This window comes from Lissotriton vulgaris, chromosome 7 (assembly GCF_964263255.1).
Source record: "Lissotriton vulgaris chromosome 7, aLisVul1.2, whole genome shotgun sequence".
In the NCBI taxonomy this organism is placed as follows: Eukaryota; Metazoa; Chordata; class Amphibia; order Caudata; family Salamandridae; genus Lissotriton; species Lissotriton vulgaris.
Window position 1 is genome coordinate 835535468 of NC_141695.1, and position 26250 is coordinate 835561717.

At 50.2% G+C, this 26250-nt stretch overlaps 1 protein-coding gene and 1 non-coding gene across 3 annotated transcripts in view; both read right to left on the minus strand.

The window, feature by feature from the left end:
* Nucleotides 1–26250, minus strand: part of MAFG (MAF bZIP transcription factor G) — a 164879-nt gene that overhangs the window by 53676 nt on the left and 84953 nt on the right. For both annotated transcript variants that reach the window (XM_086931176.1, XM_086931177.1), the window contains exon 2: nucleotides 7522–7586. In XM_086931176.1, the coding sequence (XP_086787302.1) occupies nucleotides 7522–7557 (36 nt within the window). In that variant the 5' untranslated portion in view covers nucleotides 7558–7586. The remainder of the gene's footprint in view (nucleotides 1–7521; nucleotides 7587–26250) is intronic.
* Nucleotides 14904–15022, minus strand: LOC147702512 (5S ribosomal RNA). Its single transcript, XR_015298505.1, has one exon. It is a non-coding gene; the product is annotated as a 5S ribosomal RNA (ribosomal RNA).

Genomic DNA, 26250 nt, shown 5'->3' on the forward strand with positions numbered 1-26250 from the left:
AGCATAGGCAATCTCAAAGAAATGGAGGAGGGAACAGAGGCTCACCTTATTTGAAAAGATGACAAAGCACTGCTTGCCCCACTGCGGTATCCGCTTAGTTGACAGCTTCCAAACAATAATGTCTGGTAAAGGTGTGCCTGCTGGACCATGTCGCTGCCCGACAAATCAGGTGTATAGGCACCCCCGCAAACAACGCGGTGGATGATGCCATCGCTCTTGTTGAATGTGCCTTCACTGGACTCGGTAAAGGCCTGCCAGCTTGCTGGTGACAAAAGGATATGGCTGAAGAGAGCCATCTTGCAACTGTTTGTTTAGTCACTGAATGCCCCTTCCGCAGCAGTCCATATGCTATAAATAGCTGATCCGATTTACGGGAAGGGGCTGTCCTTGAAATGTAGAACTTTAGACAACGCTTGATGTCTAAAGAATGTAGTCGTTGTTCTGCCGGAGATTTAGGATCCGGGAAAAAAGTCTTTAAGAAGACAGGTTCGTTCAAATGGAAATCAGTTGGTACTTTTGGTAGAAACGTAGGATCGGTACGAAGTGACACTCCATCGGGCTTAAACTGTAAATACGGAGGCTTGATGGTAAAAGTGTGAAGGTCACTTACACGACGAGACGATGTTAAGGCCAAAAGTAAAGCAACCTTCCAGGTAAGAAACTTGATTTGTGCTCGGTGAATCGGCTCAAATGGAGGCTTCATAAGTTGTGACAGTACTACGTTGAGGTGCCATGCCGGAGGAGGGCGCCTTAACGGAGGAAACTTTCTGAAAAGACCTTTAAAGAACTGCCGGATGATCCTGGATGAACAGAGAGATGTTGAGCCATCATGGCGGTAGCGTGAAATAGCTGCCAGGAAAACTCTCAAGGTGGCATGAGAGAGACCAGATTGAGCGAGGCTCAGAAAGAACGGCAAAAGTTGCTCCGGAGTGGAATGAATTGGATGAATATTGGATGCAGCGCACCAATGACAGAAACGCTTCCATTTTAACTTATATGTTTTGATGGTTGATGGAGCCCTAGCAGACGCTAGAATGTCTCTACATTCTTAGGGCATAGTTAAAGAGGCAAATTCAACGTACTCAGGTTCCATGCCGACAATTGAAGCGTCGACGGGTCTGGATGGCAAATTTGACCGTCGTCCATCGTCAGGAGGTCCGAACGTGGATGCAGATGAATGGGCTTGCATTGTGACATTAGAAGGAGTTCTGAAAACCAAGCCTGCCTGGGCCAACGAGGGGTGATGAGAATCACGCGGCAGGGTTGCCTGCGCATCTTCCACAACGTTCTTGGTACCAATGGGATCGGTGGAAACGCATAAGCTAACAGTCCGCTCCAATCCATGAGTAGGGCATTGCCGCTGGAATCTGGATGAGGATGCCAACTGGCGAAAGTGTGGCACTTCCGATTCACTGGGGTTGCAAAGAGGTCTATGTTGGGATGACCCCATCGGCGGAACACCAGGTCTAGAGTCGGTTGATGCAACTCCCATTCGTGAGGGGATGACGCAGACCTGCTCAGGGAATCTGCCAGTATGTTGGATGCCCCCGGCAGATGAACTGCCGTCAAAGAGATGTTGTGACGAAGAGCCCATTCCCAGATTCTTTGAGCCAGACGAGACAGAGGCTGAGATTTCATGCCGCCCTGGTTGTTCATGTAGTGCATGCTGGTGGTGTTGTCTGTTTGAACCAGCACCGATTCCCCCTGCACCACGGGCAAGAATGCTTTGAGCGCCAAGAAGATTTCCATCAACTCCAGTCTGTTGATATGCCAGGCTTGCTGAATCGCCGTCCACTTTCCTTTGATGGAAAGGTCCAGGAGATGAGCACCCCAGCCTTCCATGGACGCATCCGTGGTCAATGTCAAATCCGGAGGCTGGGCAAGGAAAGAAACCCCTTCGTCCAGATTGGTTTGTTGTTGCCACCAGAGCAGAGTGGTTTTCATGCGGGGCGTGACTGTCACCTGGTCGTTGAATGACCCTGACACTTGTCGCCACTGCAGGTCCAATTCCTCCTGTACAGGACGGGTACGTAACCTGCAATTTGGGATCAGTGCAATACACGATGATGCCATCCCCAGAAACGACTTTAACATCCGCACAGAAACTGACTGCTTTGACCTGATGATTGTGATCAGACGAACTATCTTCTCTCGCCGTTCGATGGAGACGAACGCTTTTGACACGCTTGTGTCCAGGATTGCTCCGAGGAAGTTCCTTTTTCGCAGAGGAGTGAAATGTGACTTTTCCACATTGATGGTCAACCCTAGAGACTTGAACAGGTTTTGGCACAAACGTGCGTCGTGAGCCAACTGTAGTGAGGATTGGGATTTCAGAAGACAATCGTCCAGGTAAGGAAATATCTGAACTCCCTGAAGACGCAGACAAGCCATGACCGGAGCTAGAACCTTCGTGAAAACACGAGGAGCTGATCGGAGGCCAAAAGGTAGGACCTTGAACTGATAGTGAACATGGCCCACCTTGAACCTTAAGAATTGCCGATGTCGATGGATAATTGGCACATGAAAATAGGCGTCTTGCAGGTCTATTGCCGTTAAGAAATCTCTGCTGCAGAGAAGTCGCAAGACTTCCGATAACGTTAACATGCGGAAAGATTGTTGCTTGAGAAATAGATTGAGAGCTCTCAAGTCCATAATGGGACGCCACTCCCCCGTCTTCTTTAGAATGAGGAAAAACCTCGAATAGAAACCTTTCCCTCGCTGAGATACAGGAACCACTTCGACTGCACCCTTTTTTAACAAAAGAAGAACTTGATGTTGAAGTTCCTCTAGATGGGGGGGCGGCGGGCCCGAAGGCGGACAATGAGGAGGAATCTCTGTGAACTCCAAGGCGTGACCCTTGCGCACAATGTCCAACACCCATTGGTCTGATGTTATTAGAGACCATTGGGAGTAAAACTGTGAGATTCGCCCTCCAACATTTTGCTGAACTGGAAAGTCATTGACGTTTGTTGTTGTTGTTGGATCCTCTAAAATTAGACTTTCCTCTATAGGATTTGGAGTGTTGCTGACGAGAGGATTGCTGACTTGAGTAACGCTGGTTTCCCTGATTGTACTGGCGGTACTGTGATTGTCCTCCTCGTGAAAAATTGGACGAGGTGCCCCGTCCACGCGCTCCACGAAAAGGCTGCTTCTTGAACTGTAAGGCCCCAAGCGACTTCGCCGTATCGGTATCCTTCTTTATGGTTTCCAATGATTCATCGATGTGAGAACCAAACAAAGATTCTCCGTCATATGGCATGTCAAGTATTTTTGACTGGACCTCTTGCCGGAACGACGTGGATTTCAGCCAACCCTGGCGTCGAAGCGCCGCAGCACTGGCAAGAATACGGAAGGCAGTACCCGCCACGTCGACAGCACAGTCAATTATTTCTTCCGATGCTCTTTGCCCATCCTGAAGGATTTGGTGTGCTTCCGCTCTGGATGTTTCCGGAAGTTGCGCAATCAGCGCGGAAATGTCTGACCACATTTGACGGTCAAAACGACCTAATATGGCCAGAGCATTAGCGGCACGTGCTGAAGTAGACGCCATGGACGAAACCTTTTTCCCTATTGCGTCCAAACGTCGACCCTCTCTAGCAGGAGGGGAAGTGATAGGAGCTGCCGGGTTACGTGTGCGACGTTGCGCTGCCTGAGTCACTACGGAGTCTGGCTTAGGATGCGAGAGTAAACAAGCAGGCGAGCCCGTTGGAGCCTTATATTTCTTTTCCAATCGAGGTATTTGCGCAGGCAAGGAGTTAGGAGCCTCCATGATTTTTTGTCCCTCCTTCCATACAAACTCGATGATTGGTATGGTATGAACTTGCTTATAAGGCTGGTTCTTAAAATCATAAAGAAAACAGTCTTCTTCCCGCTGCACTCTAGGTAACTTGAAGCGGTCTGCTGCTTTATCCATCAATTTATGGAAGCTAGCGATGTCCACCGGAGGTGAATCACTGGAATTGCCCTGTTTTGGCGAGGGTGTCTGCATTCGATAGTCATCGAATTCCGCCAAATATGGATCTTGTTCTTCATCCGTATCCTGATTGACCTCCCCTTCCTCTCTTTCTGGCTCCGAATCCTCGTCCACATCTTGTTGTGAATTAATGGGGAGAACTGTACGCGGATCTTCTGATGGAGCAGTCAGCCTAGGAGGAGTTTGCTGAGCTGAAAAGAGAGTGCGGTGTCAGAGGCAACATGTCCCGGAGTACCCTGGGGGGTAGGCGGAAATCTTCTATTATAATCATCCAACATATGTTGGAGGTTGGAAAATAATGTCGCTGGAAAAGTCGCCATAGGAACCTGTACAGATTGTTCCTCGTGCTGGTCTACAGCCTCATCCTCGTCCTCTTCAGAACTAGTGTCCTGACATTTGATTATCAAGTCAGACGGACTCTGAGCATCACCATAAATAGTTTCGTCCGGAACGGATTCCGTTTCATGGTCCGATACGAATAAAGGAGAAGGTGGCTGTAGAGTAGGAGGTGGCAGGTGGTGAGCAGAATTCTCCACATTGGTGACAGAAACCTCCGCAACAACTGCAGGGCCTGATGTGTCCAAGGGCACTAAAGGCATGTTGGCGAAGGACAGTGAACCTGAAGTGGATCTAGCGTCCTTTGGCTGTGATTCCGACGATGTTTTGGATGCATTCGTTGATATTGAAGGCTTTGATACTACCGTCGACGTTGGCATCGTCGACGGGATCGTCGTCGAATCCTTGGATGAAAACTTCGTCGTCGACGAAGTGGCCGTCGAAGAGCTGGTCGACGGTGTCTTCGACGTCGATGGGAACTTCGACGTCGACGGTGTCTTCGTCGTCGACGGGAACTTCGACGTCGACGGTGTCTTCGTCGACGGAGTCGTCGCCGTCGACGGAAGCTTAGCCGTCGACGGAATCTTCGACGTCGACGGAATCGTCGACGATGACTTCTTCATCGACGTTGGCTTCTTCGTCGCCGATATAATAGGGATCGTCGACGAGACTGAAGAGGTAGAGGCTTTCGTAGTCGTGAAAGCCGTCGACGATAACCTCGCCGACGACGACGACGCCGACGTCGTTGTGACCGTAGTCGTCGACGAAGCCACAGTAGCCAATCTCGTCGATGGAATGGTCGTCGACGAGCCCGTCGACGACCGCCGCGTAATAAGTGTGACAACACTTATAGAGGCTGGAAAAGACGCCTGAGAGCCAGGTCTCGTGGGCGTGGACACAGCAGTCATAGTAGCAGTAGGATTTACTGTAGCTACAGTCAAGGCCAGCTTTTTCTTCTTCAGAAAAGGAGATGGTAACTCCTGAACACTGCCACGCTTGGAAGCCACAGAAGAAGGACCTGACTTGAAACTTTCTGCGTCTGATAAAACTGCGTCCTTATCTTGAAGGCGCTTCAGCCATAACAGAAGACGACCCTCCCTGTCTCTGAGGGTCTTAGGAGGGAAAGTTCTACAGAACTTACAGTCAGCCACCTTGTGTTCTGGATACAAGCAGTAGATACACTTTTGGTGGGGGTCCTTTTCAAATAAACGCAGTTTCCCACAGGAAGAGCAAGGTCTAAATAAAGACTTCTTACTTGACATCTTGAGAAAACACTGAGTAGAAGAGTAGATATGCAGAAAACTGAGCAGAGCTCAGGGAAACTCCCTTCACACGACGTGCAGTAGAAAATCTGAGGGCTTGAGCTTCTGAGGAGAAGGTTCTAGAGGGTGCTTGAGCCTGATTGGCTGCAGTTTGGACTAACATAATGACACTGATATGTTGCAAATGAGTTTTTTCTCTCTAATGCATTCCTATGTAGGAACCTTTGTTGAGGTTTTTCAGTATATATATTTTATCTGTTTTATTATGTATTATGATATATATATATATATATATATATATTAGCATTATTGCTATTTTATTTACCGTGGGACTCCCACTTCGACGATGGGGAATATTCAAGCATGTGAATCTATGAAAGACACCCCTAATACTGGAGAACTAACAAGTATTGGCATAGGCAATAGGTCTCGCCTTTGGGACCTTACAAGTATTCAGCTATGCAGCACAATATCCTTGGTGCACATCCACATTTATTCACCTAGACCAATTATGGTTTAATGAGGTACAGTAGGGTAGCAGAAAGATTCTGCAAATTCTTCAAAATGTCCACTAAAAGAGGCTGCAGCCAATACTAATCAAGCTGCTAGATGCTGATTACAAAAAGCTGAATGGTACTTTATGGACAACACTATGAAAGCTACAAGTTTCATACCAAGTTTTAAAATAAAATTGCAAGCAAGATTTAGGGCAAATGTGGCGATAGCAAGACCAATTTGATTGCCTCAATTCGCTGCTCCTGAATCTCTGTATTTCCCACAGATTTAGTGCATGATCGCAGGAAGAATTCGCTATTAAAAGCACCTCTACAGCTATTAAATATCTGGCCATCCATAATGGTTCAACAATACCCCTAAAGTATGGATATCAACTACCTGTCCCTAATCAGGGAGACTCAGGAAGAGCCACAAATACGGCTTCTAAAAGCTTGTTGTACCATTGGAGGTAGAGGTGATGAAAAGTTGCTTTTGAAATCCACTCTTATTTGAAGCATGCTGTTGTAAAGCCACTTCTGAAAATGCACAAGCCTGAGCCTGACATATTGTTGAACTTCACAATTTACTGAGTCTCTTGGGTATAGTAGAGAACCTAGAAATAATGGTCATTTTTTGGGTTTGTGATTACCTTGACATACACTACTTATTTAGCAACTATGAATCTGGCTTCTGCTAAAGAAAGGATGATCACTACCGAGATACGCACATTTTCCGTGCACTCAACCATTCCAAAGTCTTCAATGCAACCACGCACTGCATTCTTCGGCATCTACCACTGGTCAAAGCTGGGCACCCCTACCTCACACATGTCCAGGACTAGTCGTGCGTTTTCTTCATTCAGTAAACTTGACGACCATGTGTGTCCACTGTAGTCACTCCATCTTTTAATGTCTTCTTGAAGCTCCCAATCACAGGTTAAGCCCACAACAACAATGGTTTGCTGCACGGCCATGAAATAGTGAGGGAACTGAGCACTTTAATGGGCTTCAGTTATATGTAAGGCCGCTGGAATTATGCAATTGTGTGGCCGCAGTGATTTTAGCATTGGTATAAATTTGTTGCATTTGCCACATAATGCATCATCTGCAAGTTTTAACAAAGAAAAATGTTTCTAGCGCAAACAATTCAAAAGTTACAAAAAAACTCTGCAGTTGAAGCAAATCTGCACATTTTGACTGGTCACCTAACTAGCTCATTGCTATATTTGGGTGTTAAACTTGTATTAAGGAGGTGCAACTAAGTCAGTGTTAAGTTTTTAAAAAAATGACAAAATATTGAAGAAATACTATCACACAATGCGTAGCATAATTTGCCTTTTCTTGCAGCATAATTTACTCGACTGCCACATAATATGGTCCTCTCCTGCCGCATGATTCTAGTGGCCCTAGATATAGTTGGAGAAAGCACAAAAACAAAAAACAAGCTCCAATTTACCTTCAAGGCTTTGTTTGCTTTGTTGGGGGTCGTCATACCACGAGGTCCGCTTCAGTCAAGCAGCCCTAGAAGGAGCAGATGGACAGGACTGAGGATCAGAATACAGAACACAAAAGCCCTTATCCAAAACGCAGTGCTCTCATTTCCACTAAGCACCCCAAACAATCTTACTCAAAACAAACTGTCCAAACACAGCGTCCATAAATACTGCTCCAAACCCTCCCCTCCCCCAAGAGACAAACATGGGGTAAAATTGGGGTGTACTTGGTTACAATAAGCACTACACAAATGCTCCCTTAATCCCCCAACCAAACAACCCTGTCTGCAGGAAAAATATTTTGCAGCAGTAAGTAACCAACATTAAGAGACAAGGAAAATGCATCAAGTAATAACAAAATGGTAGGGGGAGGGGGGCGGAGCTTGCCGGCGTCCATGAAAGACGTGTGAGCGCTGAGCTCCTCGCCTGAGCCCCTTTAATATTCGACAAATCTATCCTTTTGGCGCTTAGCCAGCCCTGAAATCTGTGGTGGACTCTCCATCTACCCCCCGGCCTGGTGGGGGGCCTTTCCCCGGTCGAATTCGGTGGTGGTTTCGCTCCGCTGTTCGAAGGAGGGCGCAGTGGCGGACCAGGCCGTAATCCGCGGTCTATCCTGAGGAGCTGCCCGAGCTGCGTCACGCTACGTGCGGCCAGTGGTACCGGAGTGGAGTCGGTCCGCCCGCTTGGTGACTGCACTACTGTTCCTGCTGTGTGTTCTCGAGCTGTGTTCCCGGGAGCGGCTGTGGTGGACCTGCCCACGGTTGTGCACTTAATGGAGAAAGACTGCTGATGCTTTGAGGTGCGCTGGCAAGGTGCGGGAGACCCCCGGTGGACTGCTGTCTCCTCGCGGAGAGTTTCGTCGGCAGTTGCCTGCCCCTGGGGCACCTCGGAGACCGCTGTGGTGCTGTGGCTTGGGAGTGCACTGGAGTGTGGGGGCCCAGTTTGCTTGACATTGGTGGGGCCTGGCTTCGTGTGAGTGCCTAGTGGCTTGCTTCTCTGGCTCCTGGGCCTACTCGTGTCTCGAGGCCCGCGGCCGCCATTTTGACTGCATTTCTTGCTGCGCAACAACTCGCCCCACGGAGCTTGCTCCCCCAGCGCCCTCTCTTCGCCCCACCAGCACTCGCTGGCGACATCTTTGCAGGCAGTAGGGCGCTTTGCTGAATGTCCTCCAGGAACGCTATGGGGAAAGGTGATAAGAATCAACCTAAACTGTCGTTTGACCAGCGGAAAGCGAAGGGTGCGGAGGGGCCGGCTCCGGATGCCTCACCACGGCCCACGGCTGCCGACAGTTCATTGTGTGCGGACATCCGTGAAATGCTGGGTGCCATGGAGAAGGGCTTACAAGACAGTATGGCGGCGATTGGCACAAAAATCGACGCTTTGTCCTTCAGGATGGACCGCATGTCTGAGAGGGTGGATAAACATGCTGAGCGGCTAGATATGGCGGAACGGCGGTTAACGGAAGCTGAGGAAGCCCAAACGGAATGGGATAAAGATCGCAAGCAGTTCGGTCGCCTACTCCAAGTCATACAGGACAAGACGGAGGACTTGGAAGCACGCTCACGGCGCTCCAACGTACGCATTACTGGGGTGGCGGAATCTACCAACACTGGCAAAATGGAGTTGTTTGTGGAGAAATTGCTCCAAACACTGCTGGGGGAGGAGGTCTTCTCCCCTATGTTCATCGTCGAGAGGGCTCATCGCACTCTGGGGCCGAAGCCACAACCAGGACTTCCGCCGTGGCCGATTATTGCCAAACTTTTGAACTATAGGGATCGAGACTTGGCGCTCCAGCTGGCGAGGGAGAAGGGAAATTTGCAATTTGAGGGCATGAACATCTCCCTCTATCCGGACTTCACGGCGAGAGTGCAAGAGGAGAGGAAGCGCTTCGCCCCGTATAAGAAGCAGATGAGAGACCTGGGGCTGGACTACGCCATGTTGTACCCAGTGAGACTCAGAATCAACAAACAAGGGCACTCGCACTTTTTCACGGACCCAGCGGACCTGAAAAAATCTCTAAAGGAGTGGGCCAAGGAACAGCGCAGCAGCACGAGGGGTCAGCGTGAGGACGCGGAGGAGGCCGCTTCCATGGACGGTCAGGGGTAATCTACCTTGTGGCCTTTTAGCCGGCTCGGCTGGGCCTCATCTGTGCGTTTATCTCAGCTGCAGGTCCTATGAACCTACTTAATTGACAATGTGGGGTGTGATTTTGCTGTTCGTGGATTGAAATGGGGCTGTGGCATCAACATGCTTTACTGTTCGGTGATAGCTTTGGGGGAGGCTCTCCTCCGAGTGGGGGATCTGTTATTTGACGATATTCTTTTTCTTGGGCTGGTGAGGGTGCCGAATGATGCTAGGGGGCAGGGTGGTGGAGCCACCGAGGTCTGTGGTCCTTGTCCTGATTGTACTGCTGTCTAGCTGGGAACCTCTGCCCCCGCGCTTTCGGCTTTTGGCTCCCCGGAGGGCCTTTGGGTTTGTAGTGTGTTTCATTGGGGAGGATCGATGGTGGGTAGTGGTGAGTCCTGTCTGACCGGGTTGGGGTTGGTCGGCTGTGGGTGGGTGGGCGATTGCTCTAATCTTTTGTTGATCATGATATGTGGGTTGTTAGGGGACTGTTGGGGGGAGGGTTTGGTTGGGCCAGCTACTGGATTGTGTCTACTGTACCGTCTGTCCTACAATGGCGAATGTTGAGTCACTAGGGCCGGAGAGTGGCCCCAACTCTCTCAGACTGCTATCATGGAATGTGAGGGGGCTGAATGATTTCCGTAAACTTAGGAAGGTATTAGCCTATTTGCAGCGGCACCGGGTTGATCTCGCCTTGCTGCAAGAAACCCACCTGCCTCAGACCAGTCCTATATTACAGACCAGGGGTCTTGGGAGTGCTTGTGTTACTGCAGGGTTCACTACGCATGCAAGAGGTGTGATTACGTGGGCTAATCCCAAATCTCAGTTGTCACTGCAGCAGGTTGTCGTGGACCCAGAGGGTCGGTATGCGGTTGCCCGCTACGTGGGGAAAGGCCACGATTTGTTGGTTGTGAATGTGTATGGCCCCAACTACGACACTCCCGCTTTCTATACCTCGCTGGCGGACCTCTGTAGACAGTATGAGGGCTCTAGGCTGCTATGGGGGGGTTGACTTCAATTTTGTGTTGAACCCGGAGTTAGATAGATCGGCTGGTGCCCCCAGGACCCCGGCGGCCTCGGCATTAATTATGCAGGCAGAGCTAGTGAAACTCGATCTGCTGGACGTGTGGCGCCATAGGCACCCGGGGAAGGGTGGATTCACTCATTACTCAGACTATCATAATGTCCACACAAGGATTGATTATTGGTTTGTCTCCCGATCCCTCCTTGACTCAGTGAAGGGGTGTGCTGTGTTGCCTCGCACGCTGTCTGACCACTCGCCACTGCTTTTGCTACTAGAGGCCCCGGCTAGGAGGATACCCCCGTTCATCTGGAGGTTCCCCCCCGTATTCACTTCTAGATGAGGCCTTCAGAGGGGAACTGGCTGAGGACATAGATACGTACTTTTCAACTAATGTGGGGTCGGTGGATAGTGTCCAGGTGCTCTGGGATGCATTTACGGTGTACATCCGGGGGATGACGATGGCCAAACACTCAGGGGTGCTTAAAGCTATCAGGCAGCGGTTGAAATATCTGGGAACACAGTTGTCTGATCTGGAACGTCAAGCGGGAGGTGTAGGAGCCGCGGACATGACTGACAGGCTTAAGCCCCTGCTAGCGGAATTCCATGAGGAGGCGGATAGGGAGATACGACATATGGGAAAATATGCCACAGCGAGCACGTATGGGGAACGGGACCGCCCTGGTTCCCTGCTTGCTAAGCTGATGCGTAATAGCAGGCCGCCCCTAGTGATCGAGGAGTTGTTAACAGCTAATGGTGATGTGGTGACGGGGGAGCAGGATATCCTGTCGGAATTTCATACTTATTATACAGCATTGTACACGTCGAAATCGAGCCACCTAGAGGAGGAAATAGACGACTACTTGAGTTACATCCAGATGCCCTTTTTAGCTGACTGGCAAAGGGAATTTCTGATGGCCCCGTTCCAGAAAGAGGAGATCACGGAGGCGCTGGAGGGGATGAGGTCAGGCAGCGCTCCTGGGTCGGACGGCCTTACGGTGGCCTTCTACAAAGCCTTTCAAGATAAGCTGGTCCCCTACTTGATGCTCCTTTTTGACGACATTTGTCAACAAGGTAGCATGTCGAAGTCTATGAGGGAGGCGCTTCTCGTCACCATCCCGAAACCAGGCAAACCCCCCAACGAATGTGGCTCATATAGGCCGCTTTCGCCGATTAACGTAGATGCTAAATTGTATGCAAAGGTTTTGGCGACACGGTTGGCTCTCCTGGTCCCGGACTTGGTTGCCCCGGAGCAGGCTGGGTTTGTCCCCGCCCGGAATTTGACTTATAACATTCGCACGGTGCTGGGCGCTATTCAGCATGTCCGGCAAGAGAATAAGGCTGTGGCTATATTCCTGGATATGGAAAAGGCCTTTGACTCAGTAGAGTGGTCATTTATGCTCAGAGTCCTCCGTAAGTATGGGCTTGGCGAACCCTTCCTTCAGATGCTAGGAGCCCTATACTACAAGCCGACTGCGCGGCTAAAGATAGGGAACTCGGTCACTGCCCCGATTGAGATCAGCAGGGGCACTCGGCAGGGCTGCCCCCTCTCCCCACTTTTGTATGCACTGGTGACGGAGCCCCTGGCCTGCGCAATAAGAGAATACCACGGGTTCGAGGGGATCAACTTCCCTTCTTATCAGATTGGCATCTCAACGTACGCAGACGACACTTTGTTGTATGTCCGGGAACCGGAGGTGAATCTGTCGGCGGTCTTGCGGGAGGTGGTGAGGTTCGGGGCCCTTTCGGGCCTTCGGGTCAATTGGAATAAGTCTGTGGCGTTGCCTTTGACTCCGGTGACTCTCCCATTCCACTCGGAATACCCGCTGCAATGGACCACGGACTCCATACGTTATTTGGGGATCCGTATTCACACCGATCCCGAGATCCTGATACGCGAGAACTATGGGGTTGCCTACTCCAAGCTGGTGGATGACGTTGAGGTGTGGTGCAGGCTCCCACTGTCCCTAATGGGTAGGATTGCAATTATGAAGATGGTGGTTCGCCCCAGATTCCTCTTTCTCTTTGCTAACATACCTGTCGTACTCTCCAAGGCCTTTTTTCGTCAGCTTACTCAGACGCTTATTAGACTTGCGTGGGGGGGCAAACAGCCGAGGGTTCAATGGCAAACTCTCCTGCTTCCTTATGAGCGTGGGGGTCTGGGAGCTCCCGACCTAGAAAGGTACTATAGGATAGCGCAGGGGGCTCATCTCCACACCTGGATCCATGGGGACCCTGGCATCCCGCACGTGAAGCTGGAGCGACTCTTTGCGGACCCCACCCCGCTTCCGGCCACAATATGCTGTCCTGTCGATCGCAGGGTCGGTAATTTGGACTCCATTGCTGCCACAAACCACGCTTGGCATGAGCTGGTCCGCTCCCGTGAGAGTGAGCTGTTGTACTCTCCCCTTCTGCGAGTGGAATGGGCGGTGTGGTTGGCCCCGCTAACGGAGAAGGGTGTCCTGAAGGCGTTACGGGACTTGGGCATAGACAAGATGGGGGACCTCTTTTTGAACGGCATGGTGAAGACGTCGCAGCAGGTCCTCCAATCCCACCCTGGGGCGACGCTATTGCACGGCTTCCAATACCACCGGGTCCGCAGAGCGTTGCAGGAATTGCTGGGCCCGGAATTGGCAGAACCGCAGGAAGTGCCTGAGCTTACGTACGTTATTAAGAACCCCTCTCCTCGTAAATTGGTAACTACTCTTAAGAAACTTGGAGATAGGCACCGGCAGTACCCTCCCTCCAAGGCCAGATTGGCCTGGCAGTGTGATCTTCAGTCGTCGATCTCGGATGAGATGTGGCTATACTGCTGTACGAACACTAGGAAGATTTCGCTCAATAGTAGACATCGCCTGATACACTTTAAATACCTACAGCGGGTCTATTATACACCGGACAGGTTACATAGATACGGACTACGGGAGTCGGCGGAGTGTGAGCGTTGCCATTTTCCCACAGCTGATTTCCTACATATGTCCTGGACTTGCCCTAGTATCCATAAGTTTTGGCGGGAGGTATTCGCGGAACTTAGCTCTATGCTGGGTACGGAGGTTCTGCCTTGCCCGGCGCGGCGTTGCTGGGTTTTTCTAAACCGTTGCCTGTGGCGATGCGGCGCCTCGCTGACGGCCAAGCGCCTGATTGCGTTGTGCTGGATGAGGGGGCTGGTTCCTACTAAAAAGCGCTGGGAGGCGGATTTGCTGTATTGCTGCACACAGTCTGAGGTGTATAATGAACTGCTTCCCCCAAAGAGTCGCCCTAGGAACTTCTGGGGGTTATATAGGGAATACCAGTGCGCTAAAGGGGATGGTGAGTCAGACCCTGAAGGAGAGGAGTTGGATGAACTACAGGAGGGCAGGGTGGCGATGGCGGAGGCTGGCATGATGTGTGGTTGACTGTTCCCCTGTTGGAGGTGGTTGACAGGTTCCTTCCTGGTCTCACCTGAGAAGAAGAGTGCGTGACTCCCTGGGACGGCTGTGCTGGGAGGGTGTCTTTAGTGGTCCTTTTTGGAACTCTGCATCATTCCATTGGGCCCTCGGGTCCGTAGCTGTGGGTCCTACGTTCGTCTATAGACTCGGTAGTTAGTGCGGGTGGGTGGGTGGACACGGGTACGGGTAGGCTGGCTTGTTTGTAGGGTTGGGGTTTGTTTTAGCTGTGGGTTTATTGCACCCCTTCCCCCCCCCCCCCCTCCCTTCCAGGATATTTTGTCTTCATGATTCCGAGACTTTGTTTAGCACACGCGAACTGACTGAATTACTTTTGCACACCGAACTATGGTCAGGAGTGTCAGCACCAGTATTAACTATCCTATCTTTTTGATATCAGCCATTAGCTGTTTCCACAACACGGTTTTGTTTTTGTTTCTTTCTTTCCTATAAGTGCGCCGCCAGGCCTCCGGGATGCTGGCATTACGGCTGTGTAGTGTATATGACCTCTGCTCAGGGATCTGGGTGCTATCTATTGTTGCCGCCGGCCTCCGGGTTGTAGGCGATGAGTGCTGTGTGCAAACTTCGAAGGTGTAATAAAGTACAAATTTAACAAAAAAAAAATAACAAAATGGTACAGCTAAAAAGCACGCGTTGCATCGTTTGTAAGGCTCCAGACAAGGTTTAAAGGTTTCACAACAAACATGATAACTGAGCTATTTTAAAATATATATCACACGTGGTTCATACCAAGCAGATTCTATTTTTTTTTTTTTGCCTACAGCACCTGGTATTCCCAGGCGGTCTCCCATCCAGGTACTAACCAGGCCCAACCCTGCTTAACTTCTGAGATCAGAAGAGATCAGGTGCTTTCAGGGTGGTATGGCTGTAGGCTCATACCAAGCAGATACAGTGATATTATTTGCCATCAACAGCAGGTTTCTGGAATACTGCAGCAGCAGCGGCCCACATTGTAAGACATTGGTGACCGACAATATATGCAAAGCAGATGCACGTTATGTGGCTCTGAAGGCCAAACTATGTGGCATACTAGGAGAGTTAAGGCAAATGACGTTATCTAGCTAGTTTGACAGACTGATACAAAAGGGATCCGAGGGTTATTTAAAAACAGGTTAAGAAAACCATGCACATTCAGTAGACCCTATTCAAATGATGAAACGCAAACAATTTAAGGTCTTTTTATTAATACTTTCCTTCTTCCCAGAGTAAAATATATCAGGTAAAATATATACGCCGCCGACAGCAGAAAACGACCCTACATGTACATATTTTTGGCACTAAACGGTGTACAGGAATATAAGGTTCTGGAAGGTCGGGAGATCTTGGATTGGAGAGCCTGATTAACAATGCAACTAAAAACAAGGATCAATTCTTGGCTATATGGTGACCAGTCCTGTTAAACATGGAAGGGGGCTGCAGAGATGTATAAACAGTAAGAATCCACCAGTAGCTGTCAAGTGTTCCCTACAGGGGTGGGGAGCACATAGTATTTTTAAAATACCCCTCACACACCAAAAGGACCCTTGGTGTCATGCTTCATCATTGGGGTCTTCGCACCCCTCTACGGGATGCGGCGTGCTACTACCTACAACTACGCGGGAGCACTTATTTCAATGACTATGCGTGGTGCGTGTGAGGGTTGGATGTTAATGTAAGTGAGTAGTGGGGTTATAAGAGAGTGATGAATTAAAAAGTACCTGGCTAGTGGGGTAAACTCAAAAAAAATGTAATGGGCCCCTCGTCTGGTACTATTAAAACAAGCATTTACAATGCAATGGTTTCGCCTTTTGAAAAGTTTGAGCTATTGGCATTGTAAATGACAAAATTTGTATTTATGTGTTGGTTTTGAAAACAGATAAATAAATGGCATTGTCATTTACAATGCCAATAGTTTAATATCTGGCAAATGCCACACAAAAACATACAGACCCACACACACACACAGACCCACACACAGACCCACACACAGACCCACACACACAGAGCCCCACACACACACACACACAGAGCCCCACACACACACACAGAGCCACACACACACACACAAAGCCACACACACACACACACACACAGAGCCACACACACACACACCCAGAGCCACACACACAGAGCCACACACACACACAGAGCCACACACACACCCAGAGCCACACACACACACCCAGAGCCACACACACACACCCAGAGCCACACACACACCCAGAGCCACACACACCCACCCAGAGCCACACACACCCACCCAGAGCCACACACACCCACCCAGAGCCACACACACCCACCCAGCGCCCCACACACCCACCCAGCGCCCCACACACCCACCCAGAGCCCCACACACCCACCCAGAGCCACACACACCCACCCAAAGCCACACACACCCACCCAAAGCCACACCCACACTCAGGAGAGTAAGCACAGTGTCCTCAAACACGAGGGAGAGCTGCACGTGCAGTGACTCCAGTGCACTCCCTGCTGGTGGAGGGACCGACCAAGTGCACTCGGAGCAGCAAAGGAAAGCAAGTGTAGCTCCCGGGAGCGACCAAAGAGGCTCTTTATTGATTTATATTTGGTTTTATAACACAAGAACCAGGCCCGCCTCTGTATCCGAGCCATTTACATCCTATAACTTAAATAAGGCGCACTGGCACATGGGGTGGAAGTTGTGAGATGTCGTTAGAGGAAAGACACAAACGTATATATTTCGAAACTGGAAGGGGGGGCGGGCTCATGAACAGCGGGAGGGGGGACGGGCACACTGACAGCGGGAGGGGGGACGGGCTCACGGACAGCGGGAGGGGGGACGGGCTCACGGACAGCGGGAGGGGGGACGGGCACTGTTCACAATTCAGTCACTGAATGAGGTAAAACCTTTGTCCAGACAGTATGGACGAGTGCTAACACGACAAAATGGCAAAGTAATACTGTTCATTTCGTGCCAGTTAATTCGGGCAGCCCACCGCACACTGTTCTTTCCCCGTTAAACAATTCCATTGGTCCTGCTCAAAATATAGGGGTTAATGTGTAGACTATAGAACCAGGAGACATGAGCTTAAAATCTCGGCATCCACGCTTTACCAAACGTGTGATCTGAGGCAAGCCACGCAATATCTCAGGGCCAAAATTCCTGTATCTGACCACAATAGAAAGAACCAAGACCTGAAGTTCAGTCTGCAATGTGACGTGCAAAAAAACAGCTGCTCACTCACCTGTCCACGGCTATGGCGATCATGGAATAGATGCTGGCAAAGACAGCCGAAATGGGGAAAAAGTTGTGGAACTTGCAGTAGAAGAGGCCGTAGTACCAATCGTTGTGGATGCCATAGGTGAAGTTGATGACAGTGTTGAAGGCGGCCATGGAGGCCTCGGCGAAGGCCAGGTTCAGCAGGAAGTAGTTGGTCACTGTCCTCATCCTTTTGTGGGCCAAAATGATCCACATGACAATGATGTTGCCCACCACGGAAACCACGACGATGATGGAGTACGCCACTGCCCAGAGGGCGATCTGCCAGCCCGGCTGCACAAACGGGTTGGGGATGTCCTCAGAAGAGTTTCCGGGTAACGGGGTCACATTGTAAGAATCGTACTCTGAGACCGTGAGGTTATCCATTCTCAGCGGGAGGGGGGACGGGCTCACGGACAGCGAGAGGGGGGGACGGGCACACATACAGCGGGAGGGGGGACGGGCACACGGACAGCGGGAGGGGGACTGGCACACGGATAGCGGGAGGGGGGACGGGCACACGGACAGCGGGAGGGGGGACGGGCACACATACAGCGGGAGGGGGGACGGGCTCACGGACAGCGGGAGGGGGGAACACATACAGCGGGAGTGGGAGCGGGGACGGGCTCACGGACAGCGGGGGGGCGGGAACAGGAGTAAAATATGCCGCTTACCTGCTAGCAACTCTTGGAAAGTGAAATCGCGCATTGGGTAAAGTAAGGAAGATGGGAAATAAGAGGTCAAAGGAAAAAAAAATAAGAGGAAGAATCAGAAAAAGGAAAGGAAAATTGTAGAGGAAAGAAATGGGTATGGAAGGGGGAGATAGAAGAAAAGAACTTTGAAGAAAGAAAGACTAGGCGAGGGGCAGTTTGAAAGCAATTTTGAGGTTGAAAGGAAAGAAAATTTCAATGTAAAGGATGCTAAAAAAGAACGAGAAATGAAATTCAGATTGAGCGAATCTGAGGAAATTGTCAAACTGAGGCAAAAAGAAGATATTTGGGAAGAATGGAAACAGAAAATGATCACCAAGAGAAGTAAAGAAAGCAAAAATATCCATGGGATAATTAATTATAGAAAGATGGAAATATAGACAAAACGACACAGGAGTGGAAAATAACAAATCAGAGCAGAGCAGGACAGAAAAAAAAGAAAGCAAGGTGGATGAAACGGAGCAGAAAGGGCTGCATTGAGGCAGAAAATGAGGGTGGAATCATGGGATGAGCAAGAACGATTGAATAAAAGAAAGAACTTGAAGAAAACTGAGATAGAATGACAGTAAGCACCATCAAAAGGAGAAGGGCGAGAAGTGAGGGAGAAAGAGGAGCTGAAGGGAGATAAACGGGTGTGAGAAAACATGAGGTTGGTAAATGGGATAGAGCTTGGGGAGTGGGGGTTAGTGAGAGCTAGACAGCTGGAAACAGTTGGCGCGAAAGAGTAACAATAATTTAAATGTAGCAGTGAGATCACATGGGTGTATAGAGAAATGCGGCTCCAGTGTCACGGTGTTGTGCGTGTGTTTCAGTCTGGGGGGGAGGGGGGTTGACACCTCCACGCTGACACGTCACTGGCACCCGGGTGGTTCAAGAGGTGCCCCGCGCTGTAACACTTGAGTGAGATAAAGGCAGTGAAGTGCCTGTAGAGCTGCATATAAGGCTTTTAGACGTGCTCGTGATATCTCAAATAGGCGATAATTAGGTTTCAAGTGTGTGTCACACACTGACTGTGTTATCCTGTGGAGAACCACAAGACCTCGGGAGGAGGGACACCAACGGGGCGGTGAAGACTGCCTGCCTTGGGGCTGACCTTGCCCCAGCCGTGCCGACCTCAACAGTGGACATATCTCTCGAGTCCATCAAAAGATGTCCAACATCCTTCGAAACTGGAACTGCCCACTGCAGAGGATGCCCCTAGCTGGCTCCAAGCCTAGATACAGAGAGAAAGAAGAATGCTGCTTGGCGGGGGCGTAGCAGGGACTGTTCGTACGGACGGACAGCTGCCGCCCGTGCAAGCTTCCTACATTTTGATCGGGTGCCAGCTGCCAACGCACCCACATGGCGGGGTATGCGGGCAGACTGGCAAGCCCGAGTCCTCCCCCACCAGCTCCCCGGTAGCCAGGCCAGAAGGCATGCTGCGGGGGGGGGAACAGGTGCCGTTCAGGAACTCTGCAGAGAGGCAGGAGATGAGGCAGGCAGGGCCACATTCCACAGGTCCTTAACGCCATCTACTCGCCTTTGTCACAGGGTCCATGACATTGTCAGACTACACAGATTACGTAATCAGAACGGAACCCAATTAGCCAAAGATGTAACGTTTAGTGGGGAATAGTTACCACGAGCTAATAGCAGCACTGCCTGTAGCAACCGTGCCCTCAGTCAGTGCACGTGAACAGCAGCAGTCCCCATGTTCCTTCATCTCAGGCTGTACGATCCTGGGCCTACATCATGCGTACATGCAGAGCTCGGGTACATAGGACCCTGCAGAACATGTCTGCGTCATCGGCTAGTGTACACGAGAAGCAGAGGTACCCGCGTTTGTCTCTCAGATTGTACATTCCTGGGCCTACATCATGGGTACACACGGCCTATAGACCAGGATGTACATGTCGGTGCCTAGCCCGTGTATGTGGCAACGGGCGGTACCCACAGCCACGCAAAGGCTCTACATGCATTACCCACGGAATGGGTATATTTGAGTGACGGGTACCCACCGCTCGGGGCTGCGTGGGGATTCACGGTGCACAGCCCTGGGACAAACAGCAGACCCCCAAATACCTGGGGCATAAAAGAGAACACAGACTGTGCAGCCCTGTGCCCTCAGCCTGGGTACACGGAAGTGACGGGTAGCCCACACTCTACATATATGCATGCGCAGCCTGAATACATGCATGTGTCATGACACGCAGCGCTGGAGGTATGACGGGGTTTGTGTCCAAAGGGAAACTAGATATACCACATCCCCGGGAGCTCTGCTGGCGGCTCTAGGGCTCACAGCTCATGTTACACCGGGCTACATACGGCCTCACCCATCCCACTGGGAGCAGTGACGGGTGTGTGGCGAGCAGGCGGTACAGTAGCGTCTCTCTGGGGCAGACTGGCAGTTGCTGCCGGGGGCTGGCAGGGCCGGTCGCTGACAGTCTTCGATTGTTATTAATGACCCATTAAAGGATGAAGGTAGCTTGAGTTAATTACCTAGCAACGGAGACCCCTCCCCCTGCCCAGTGACCAACTCTGTGAACAACGAGCCAATAGGTCTCGCCTTCGGGACCTTATGTGTTTAGCCATGCAAGGATATTGTGCTGCATAACTAAATATTTATAAGGTCCCAAAAGCGAGACCTGTTGGCTATGCCAATACTTGTCTTTTTTAGGAGGTGCCTCAGGAGAACAGCAAGCTTAAATACAGACTTCACAAAGCTATTGCGTCTGTTATTTACAGCGCTACGAGGCTGCAATACTGTGCTAGCAAGCAGGGCTCTATAAATGAATAAATCAATTTAGTTATTGTTCCTATATAGCTGTGCTCTCTTTTTGCCACTAGGTGGAGCACCCTTACAGAGAATACGTTCCTGAACTAGGACTTCAATGTTCAGAGCGGTATGTTGCTCGAGGGTGTTCATTCTTAATAGACAGGCTGGCACAGCTGGAGCCCTGCCAGGGACACCTCATTGTAAGGGGTTAGGTCTGGCCTGTGCTCATATTAAAAAGGAGGGAAGATGACTTAGGCTGGCGGAATTTTTGGAAGAGGAGAGTTCTTTGAGCCCATAATGTCGCGGGCAGGCTCTTTCCTAAAGAATTAGCCAGCATCACTCTAGCCTAAGCCCGACCATGCCACGGGAACCGCATTATGATGGAACCGGGTAGCTCAACTCTGTTGTGCCGAAATCTTGCCACCGGGTACTATTCCCAGGAGACAAGGAGACAAGCTGATACAGGGGAGTGCTCAAGCTGGCACAGTTGAATCCTCTGCCCACATAATGTGAGCGTGAACACAGGGGCGTTGGTTCCTCAGACAGCGCCCCCGGCGAAGCCACATTTGGCTTTTTCCTGGAACTCATCCACCTTTTATATTGGTGATCCAAGACGGGGGGCCCGTCTGCGGTATCCGGTCACGTCCTGGCCGAATACATCAGAGCAGTGGCCATCCTGTTGACACTTCATTTGCCCCCCACATCCTCACCTGAATCTGCTATTCGGTTGCTAAACAGGAGGTGCGAGTACGTGGGAGGGAGCAAGGGAGGGAGCCTAAACACTCCCAAATTTAGTACCAGTGTAAGAAGGGGGTTTCCATGTTGGAAAAATGTTTTCCTCCTTGAAGGAAAAAAACCTAAATGTACAAGGGCATTTGCGCTTTCCAATACAGATTTGTCCGGTGAATATAATGCCATATTCGGCATATTTTCCAGAAGTAGGCCTGGAAAACGCAACTGTTGCAGGTTTGCAGGGATATTCCTGGAAAGGATTGTGAATTGGAAACAGAGGTAAATTGAAGCCGAAGTGTTCGTCTTTACCATTCTTTTTGTCACTCAAGCCATGTGTGTGCAATTTGCCCTGCATTCGGTTACATCCTTTTAGACAGGTCTGTTCAGTGTTTCAACTTTCCATTGTCTGTGAAAGGAGCACAACTAAGTTGGATCATCTTAAAAACAGTCATTTACAGCGCTGCGAAGATGCAGGGCTCTGACAGAAATGTATATGCCCCCCTTCCCCTCCCCCACTTCCTTGGTTTTATCCCAGGATCTGATTGGGCGGCGGCCTGGCCCGCGAGCTGGCGCGTGGCGCTAATAAGAGCATAAGCACTGATCCAGTCACCTCGCTTCCGACAGCTGCTGCACTGTCTAATTGCCATAAGAGAGGCGGACTGGATCCCATAATAAGCTGGGTCTAGTCTCGCACATGGACCGCTGCAGCCACTATAAGCACCTGTGGCAATTAACGACACACCGCTGAGGGGCCGGATATGCGAGGAGCTACAAAAAGGCACCGCAAGGGGTTGGATTGACAGTAATAACATGTACATTAACCATTGTCCCTATCCCCCCCACGCACACTCCAGTAAGCCAGGATCATGTTTCCAATGAGGAATTTACTGACCTGAATCAAAGTTTCTCGATTTAGTATGTTTTTTTCCGTGACATTTCAGACAGTTCAGGCAGGTGGGGGCTGCAGCTCGACACACGTATCCTTTCCATCTCCGGATTCATTGCAAGAAGAGAGCCGTGTAATAACTCCAACCAGCGTTAATTTTATTTTAGCACATGTGTTCACCCTGCTTAACAACCATTTACAAGGGGCCGGAGACACGGACAGCGGGAGGGGGCGGGGCACGGACACACGGACAGCGGGAGGGAACGAGCACACGGGAACACGGACAGCGGGAGGGGGGAGGGAACGGGCACACGGACAGCGGGAGGGGGGGCGGGAAAAGCACGGACCGCGGGAGGGGGGGCAGGAAAGGCACGGACAGCGGGAGGGGGGGCGGGAAAGGCACGGACAGCGGGAGTGGGGGCGGCGGGAACGGCCAGCACTCACCTGGACCTGGACTTCCTCCGGCGGCGGTCGGCCGCAGAATGACCAAAAGAAACCTGGACGAACAAAAAAATAAATCCCGCCCACCGCCGCACTGACGTGACAAAAGGGGCCGGATGAGAAAAATTCTCAAACCCCCATGAGTCGCCTCGCAGAATGACGGACGCCTCTGTTTTCCAATGGCTAGCCTCCATTTATGGAGCTAGCCAATGGGAAACAGAGGCGGGACAAACATCCATACTGCAAAACAAAAGATTTCGCCTGCGCGAAACGCTGCTTGCGCAGCTTTCGACAGGCGAAACCTAAAAATGTGTGCTGTGAGGTGTCTATGTTACGTTATGTACATCACCTCTTGTGTGCGTCAACATGTTTTGGAGATCAACTCCTTCTTCAGGATGGGGTGCACAATTCCCCCCCTTACTCGTGCATCAATGTGTAGAATTGTGGTGTTTATTTACAGAAAAGTGAAAAAATTGTAATGCAGGCTACAATGTACCTACAGCAAAGTATCCAAGTTGTCTGCTATTTGCACAACTTGTTTTCTAAATCTTGTGAGCCTCATGAGCCTCCTAACGTTGGGGGTTGTTTCGTGCCTGGGAATCAGAGATGTGACATGCCTCCCAAGTTGACAGTGTTACCTCCTTTAGACAGAAAATAGTTGTGGCCCCCCCCCCCCCCAAGGGAAAATGTATGGGAAACTTGGTCATGGCGTCGTACATATAATGTTACTAACAATTTGAAAGTCTTCTTCACTGATTACATTTATTGAGCCGTCCAATGTTGTCGTACTGCTGTCTGATGCAAACCTGCAACGCGGAGGTAGGGGGTTAAGTAAGTTCGTGCACCATGCTGATATTATGGACATCTTGGATACATATATATATATATATATGCAGTGTGAACAAGGGCTTCTAAGCCTGAAACGCGTTGCTGCTTTCTGTTGCGTGAATAAAGACATCGCATCTGAGCCTGGCTGGTCCATCTCCTTCTTTGCCGGCGTTGCTTAGGTACATTTATTTTAGCAGTCTCTTCTGTAATGTAAATATTTTCCCTCTAATTTCTTCCTATTAAATTTGTCCAGCTACCCCTATTCCTTAATTCTGTCCTTGTTGCGTACAAAGTGAACTTTGGTGCTGAACAGTCCAGCTGTCGATTGGAGACCTTGCTTGGATGTCAGCGGAGTGAGGTACTCGTACTTATATCATCTTAATAATAAATCTAGTTTTGCTTCCTGCATTTCCTACTTCACTAGAGTTGGTGGACGAGGTGTGTATGCTTTTATAGTCATCAAAACGCCACCCTTAAACATCCATCGCCACTGAATGCACTCTATTACGTTACGCTCCAGACAAGCACGCAACTCCCATAGGGCTGAAAGGGTTTCAGCCCCCCTCGTTGTGTGTCTCAGCCGGGCTGCTTCAGCTTCAGCTGCTGTGGGCTCGGCTGGGCAGTGTCTGGAGTCTCATCTCTAGCTCGCCGAGTTTTTTACAGGTCTTTGAAAGATCATTTGAATATTTACATACCTTGGTAAACTGTTGAACGAGGACTAGTTTTTAGGCCGATCCTAGCGGCAGAACGCATATGCTGCTCGCTCTGCGAGGCATGCTGGAGTAGGGTATGCTGTGGAATCCTCGTCCATTCTCCGCCCATATTTGTCATTGGCTCTGTGTCATTGCCCTTCAAAATTAATCATGATGCTAGTCAGTCCAGCCTTGGGACCGCATTGTCTCCATTTATTAACACCAATAAGGACTGGACCTTTGACTTGGCTTGTTACACGGTGGGCTTTATCTGGTGGGTGACCACTATTTTGATAATGGACACTGATGGGGACCATGACGGCTGCAGTGCTATGCTCTCTAAATTGTAGGCTTTTTAGGTCCGTCTCCCTGCTGCCATTCTTCTCCAAAACCTTGGAGTATGTAGAGGCCAACCATATTCTCCATGATAGTCAGTCTGGTTTTAGGACCCATCTCGGTACTGAAACAGCTTTACCGGAAGTCTTTGAAACCATTAAAGAGCAATTGGATGGTGGAAGAAGTGCGGTGTTGATACTTTTAGACCTTTCCGCAGCTTTTGATACTGTGCCCCACGACAGGCTCTTGCAAAGCCTATCGGACTGTGACATCAGGTGCACGGTACTTATGTGGTTTGCTTCCTTCCTCAACTACCGCCATCAAGAAATCTGGTCCCCCCCCCCCTTTTTCAGCCTGCATTCCCCCTATGAAGGTGGGGGTACCGTAGGGGTCCATTTTGAGTCCATCACTTTTTAACATCTATATGGATCCTCTTGCTCTTTTAGCAGGGTCACACAGCACTAAGTTAGTATCTCATGCCAATGATTCTTAACTGATATTCATGCGCGATAAAGGTTGTGATTTCAGTAGTGAGGAGATTAACACCGGCTTGCGAAATTGTTTTCTTTATTGCGGCTCAATCAACTGAAATGCAACCCTGAAAAATCAGAGATGATCTTTTTTGGCTGTCCACGTTAGGAATTATGGCTCAATTGATGGCCTGGTGATCTGTCTCCTCCTGCGGCCCGTGTAAGCATTGTGAAAAACCTAGGGGTAAAGTTAGATGTCACGCTAACCATGAAAGCTCAATTTCAGACTGCTGTTGGCACTTGCTTTGGCATGTTGAAAATGTTAAAAAAAGTTCTCCCAATGCTCTCAGTTGAGCACCGGAAGACAGTAGTTCAAGCCTTAGTCACCTCCAGGCTTGACTATGTCAATGTACTGTTTATGGGTCTTCCTGAGCACTTACTGAATCGCTTGCAGGTGGCTCAAAATGCAGCAGCCAGAGCTATTCTCATGGTGGGACCCAGAGCACACATGTCTACTCATCTAAAAACCCTGCACTGGCTCCCAATACGCAAGAGGATCCAGTTTAAAGCATTGGTTCTGGCGTTTTCGGGCCTTTCATGGCACGGGCGCCGTTTATCTCAGGAGACTGGTTCAACACTATGCGTCACATCGTGCCCTGAGGTCCTCTGGTCAAGGTATGTCACAAGGAAGGGGTAACAGAATTGGATCAAGAGTTGATCCTTAGGCTCAATTTACCATTCCAAGAAGGAAAAGGAATGGAAGGTCCAACCTGAGTCAGAGCCCCAAGTAGCAATGATTGACAAAAAGGGGACTCGGTTGTTCCAGGGGGAAGGGTCAAAAGTAAAGGTAAAAAGGTCAAGGATGGAGGAAGATGGGTGGTGCTCAATGGAGTGCTACCCTGGGCATCCCATTAGTTGGAATGAATGGCCTCACACACTCTTGCGGGTGTCATGCTTCATCATTGGCCGTTGCTCCTCGTTGGACAGGCGGTGCAATGTCCAACGGGCTCACCTCTAGGAGGGGCTCTTTATCG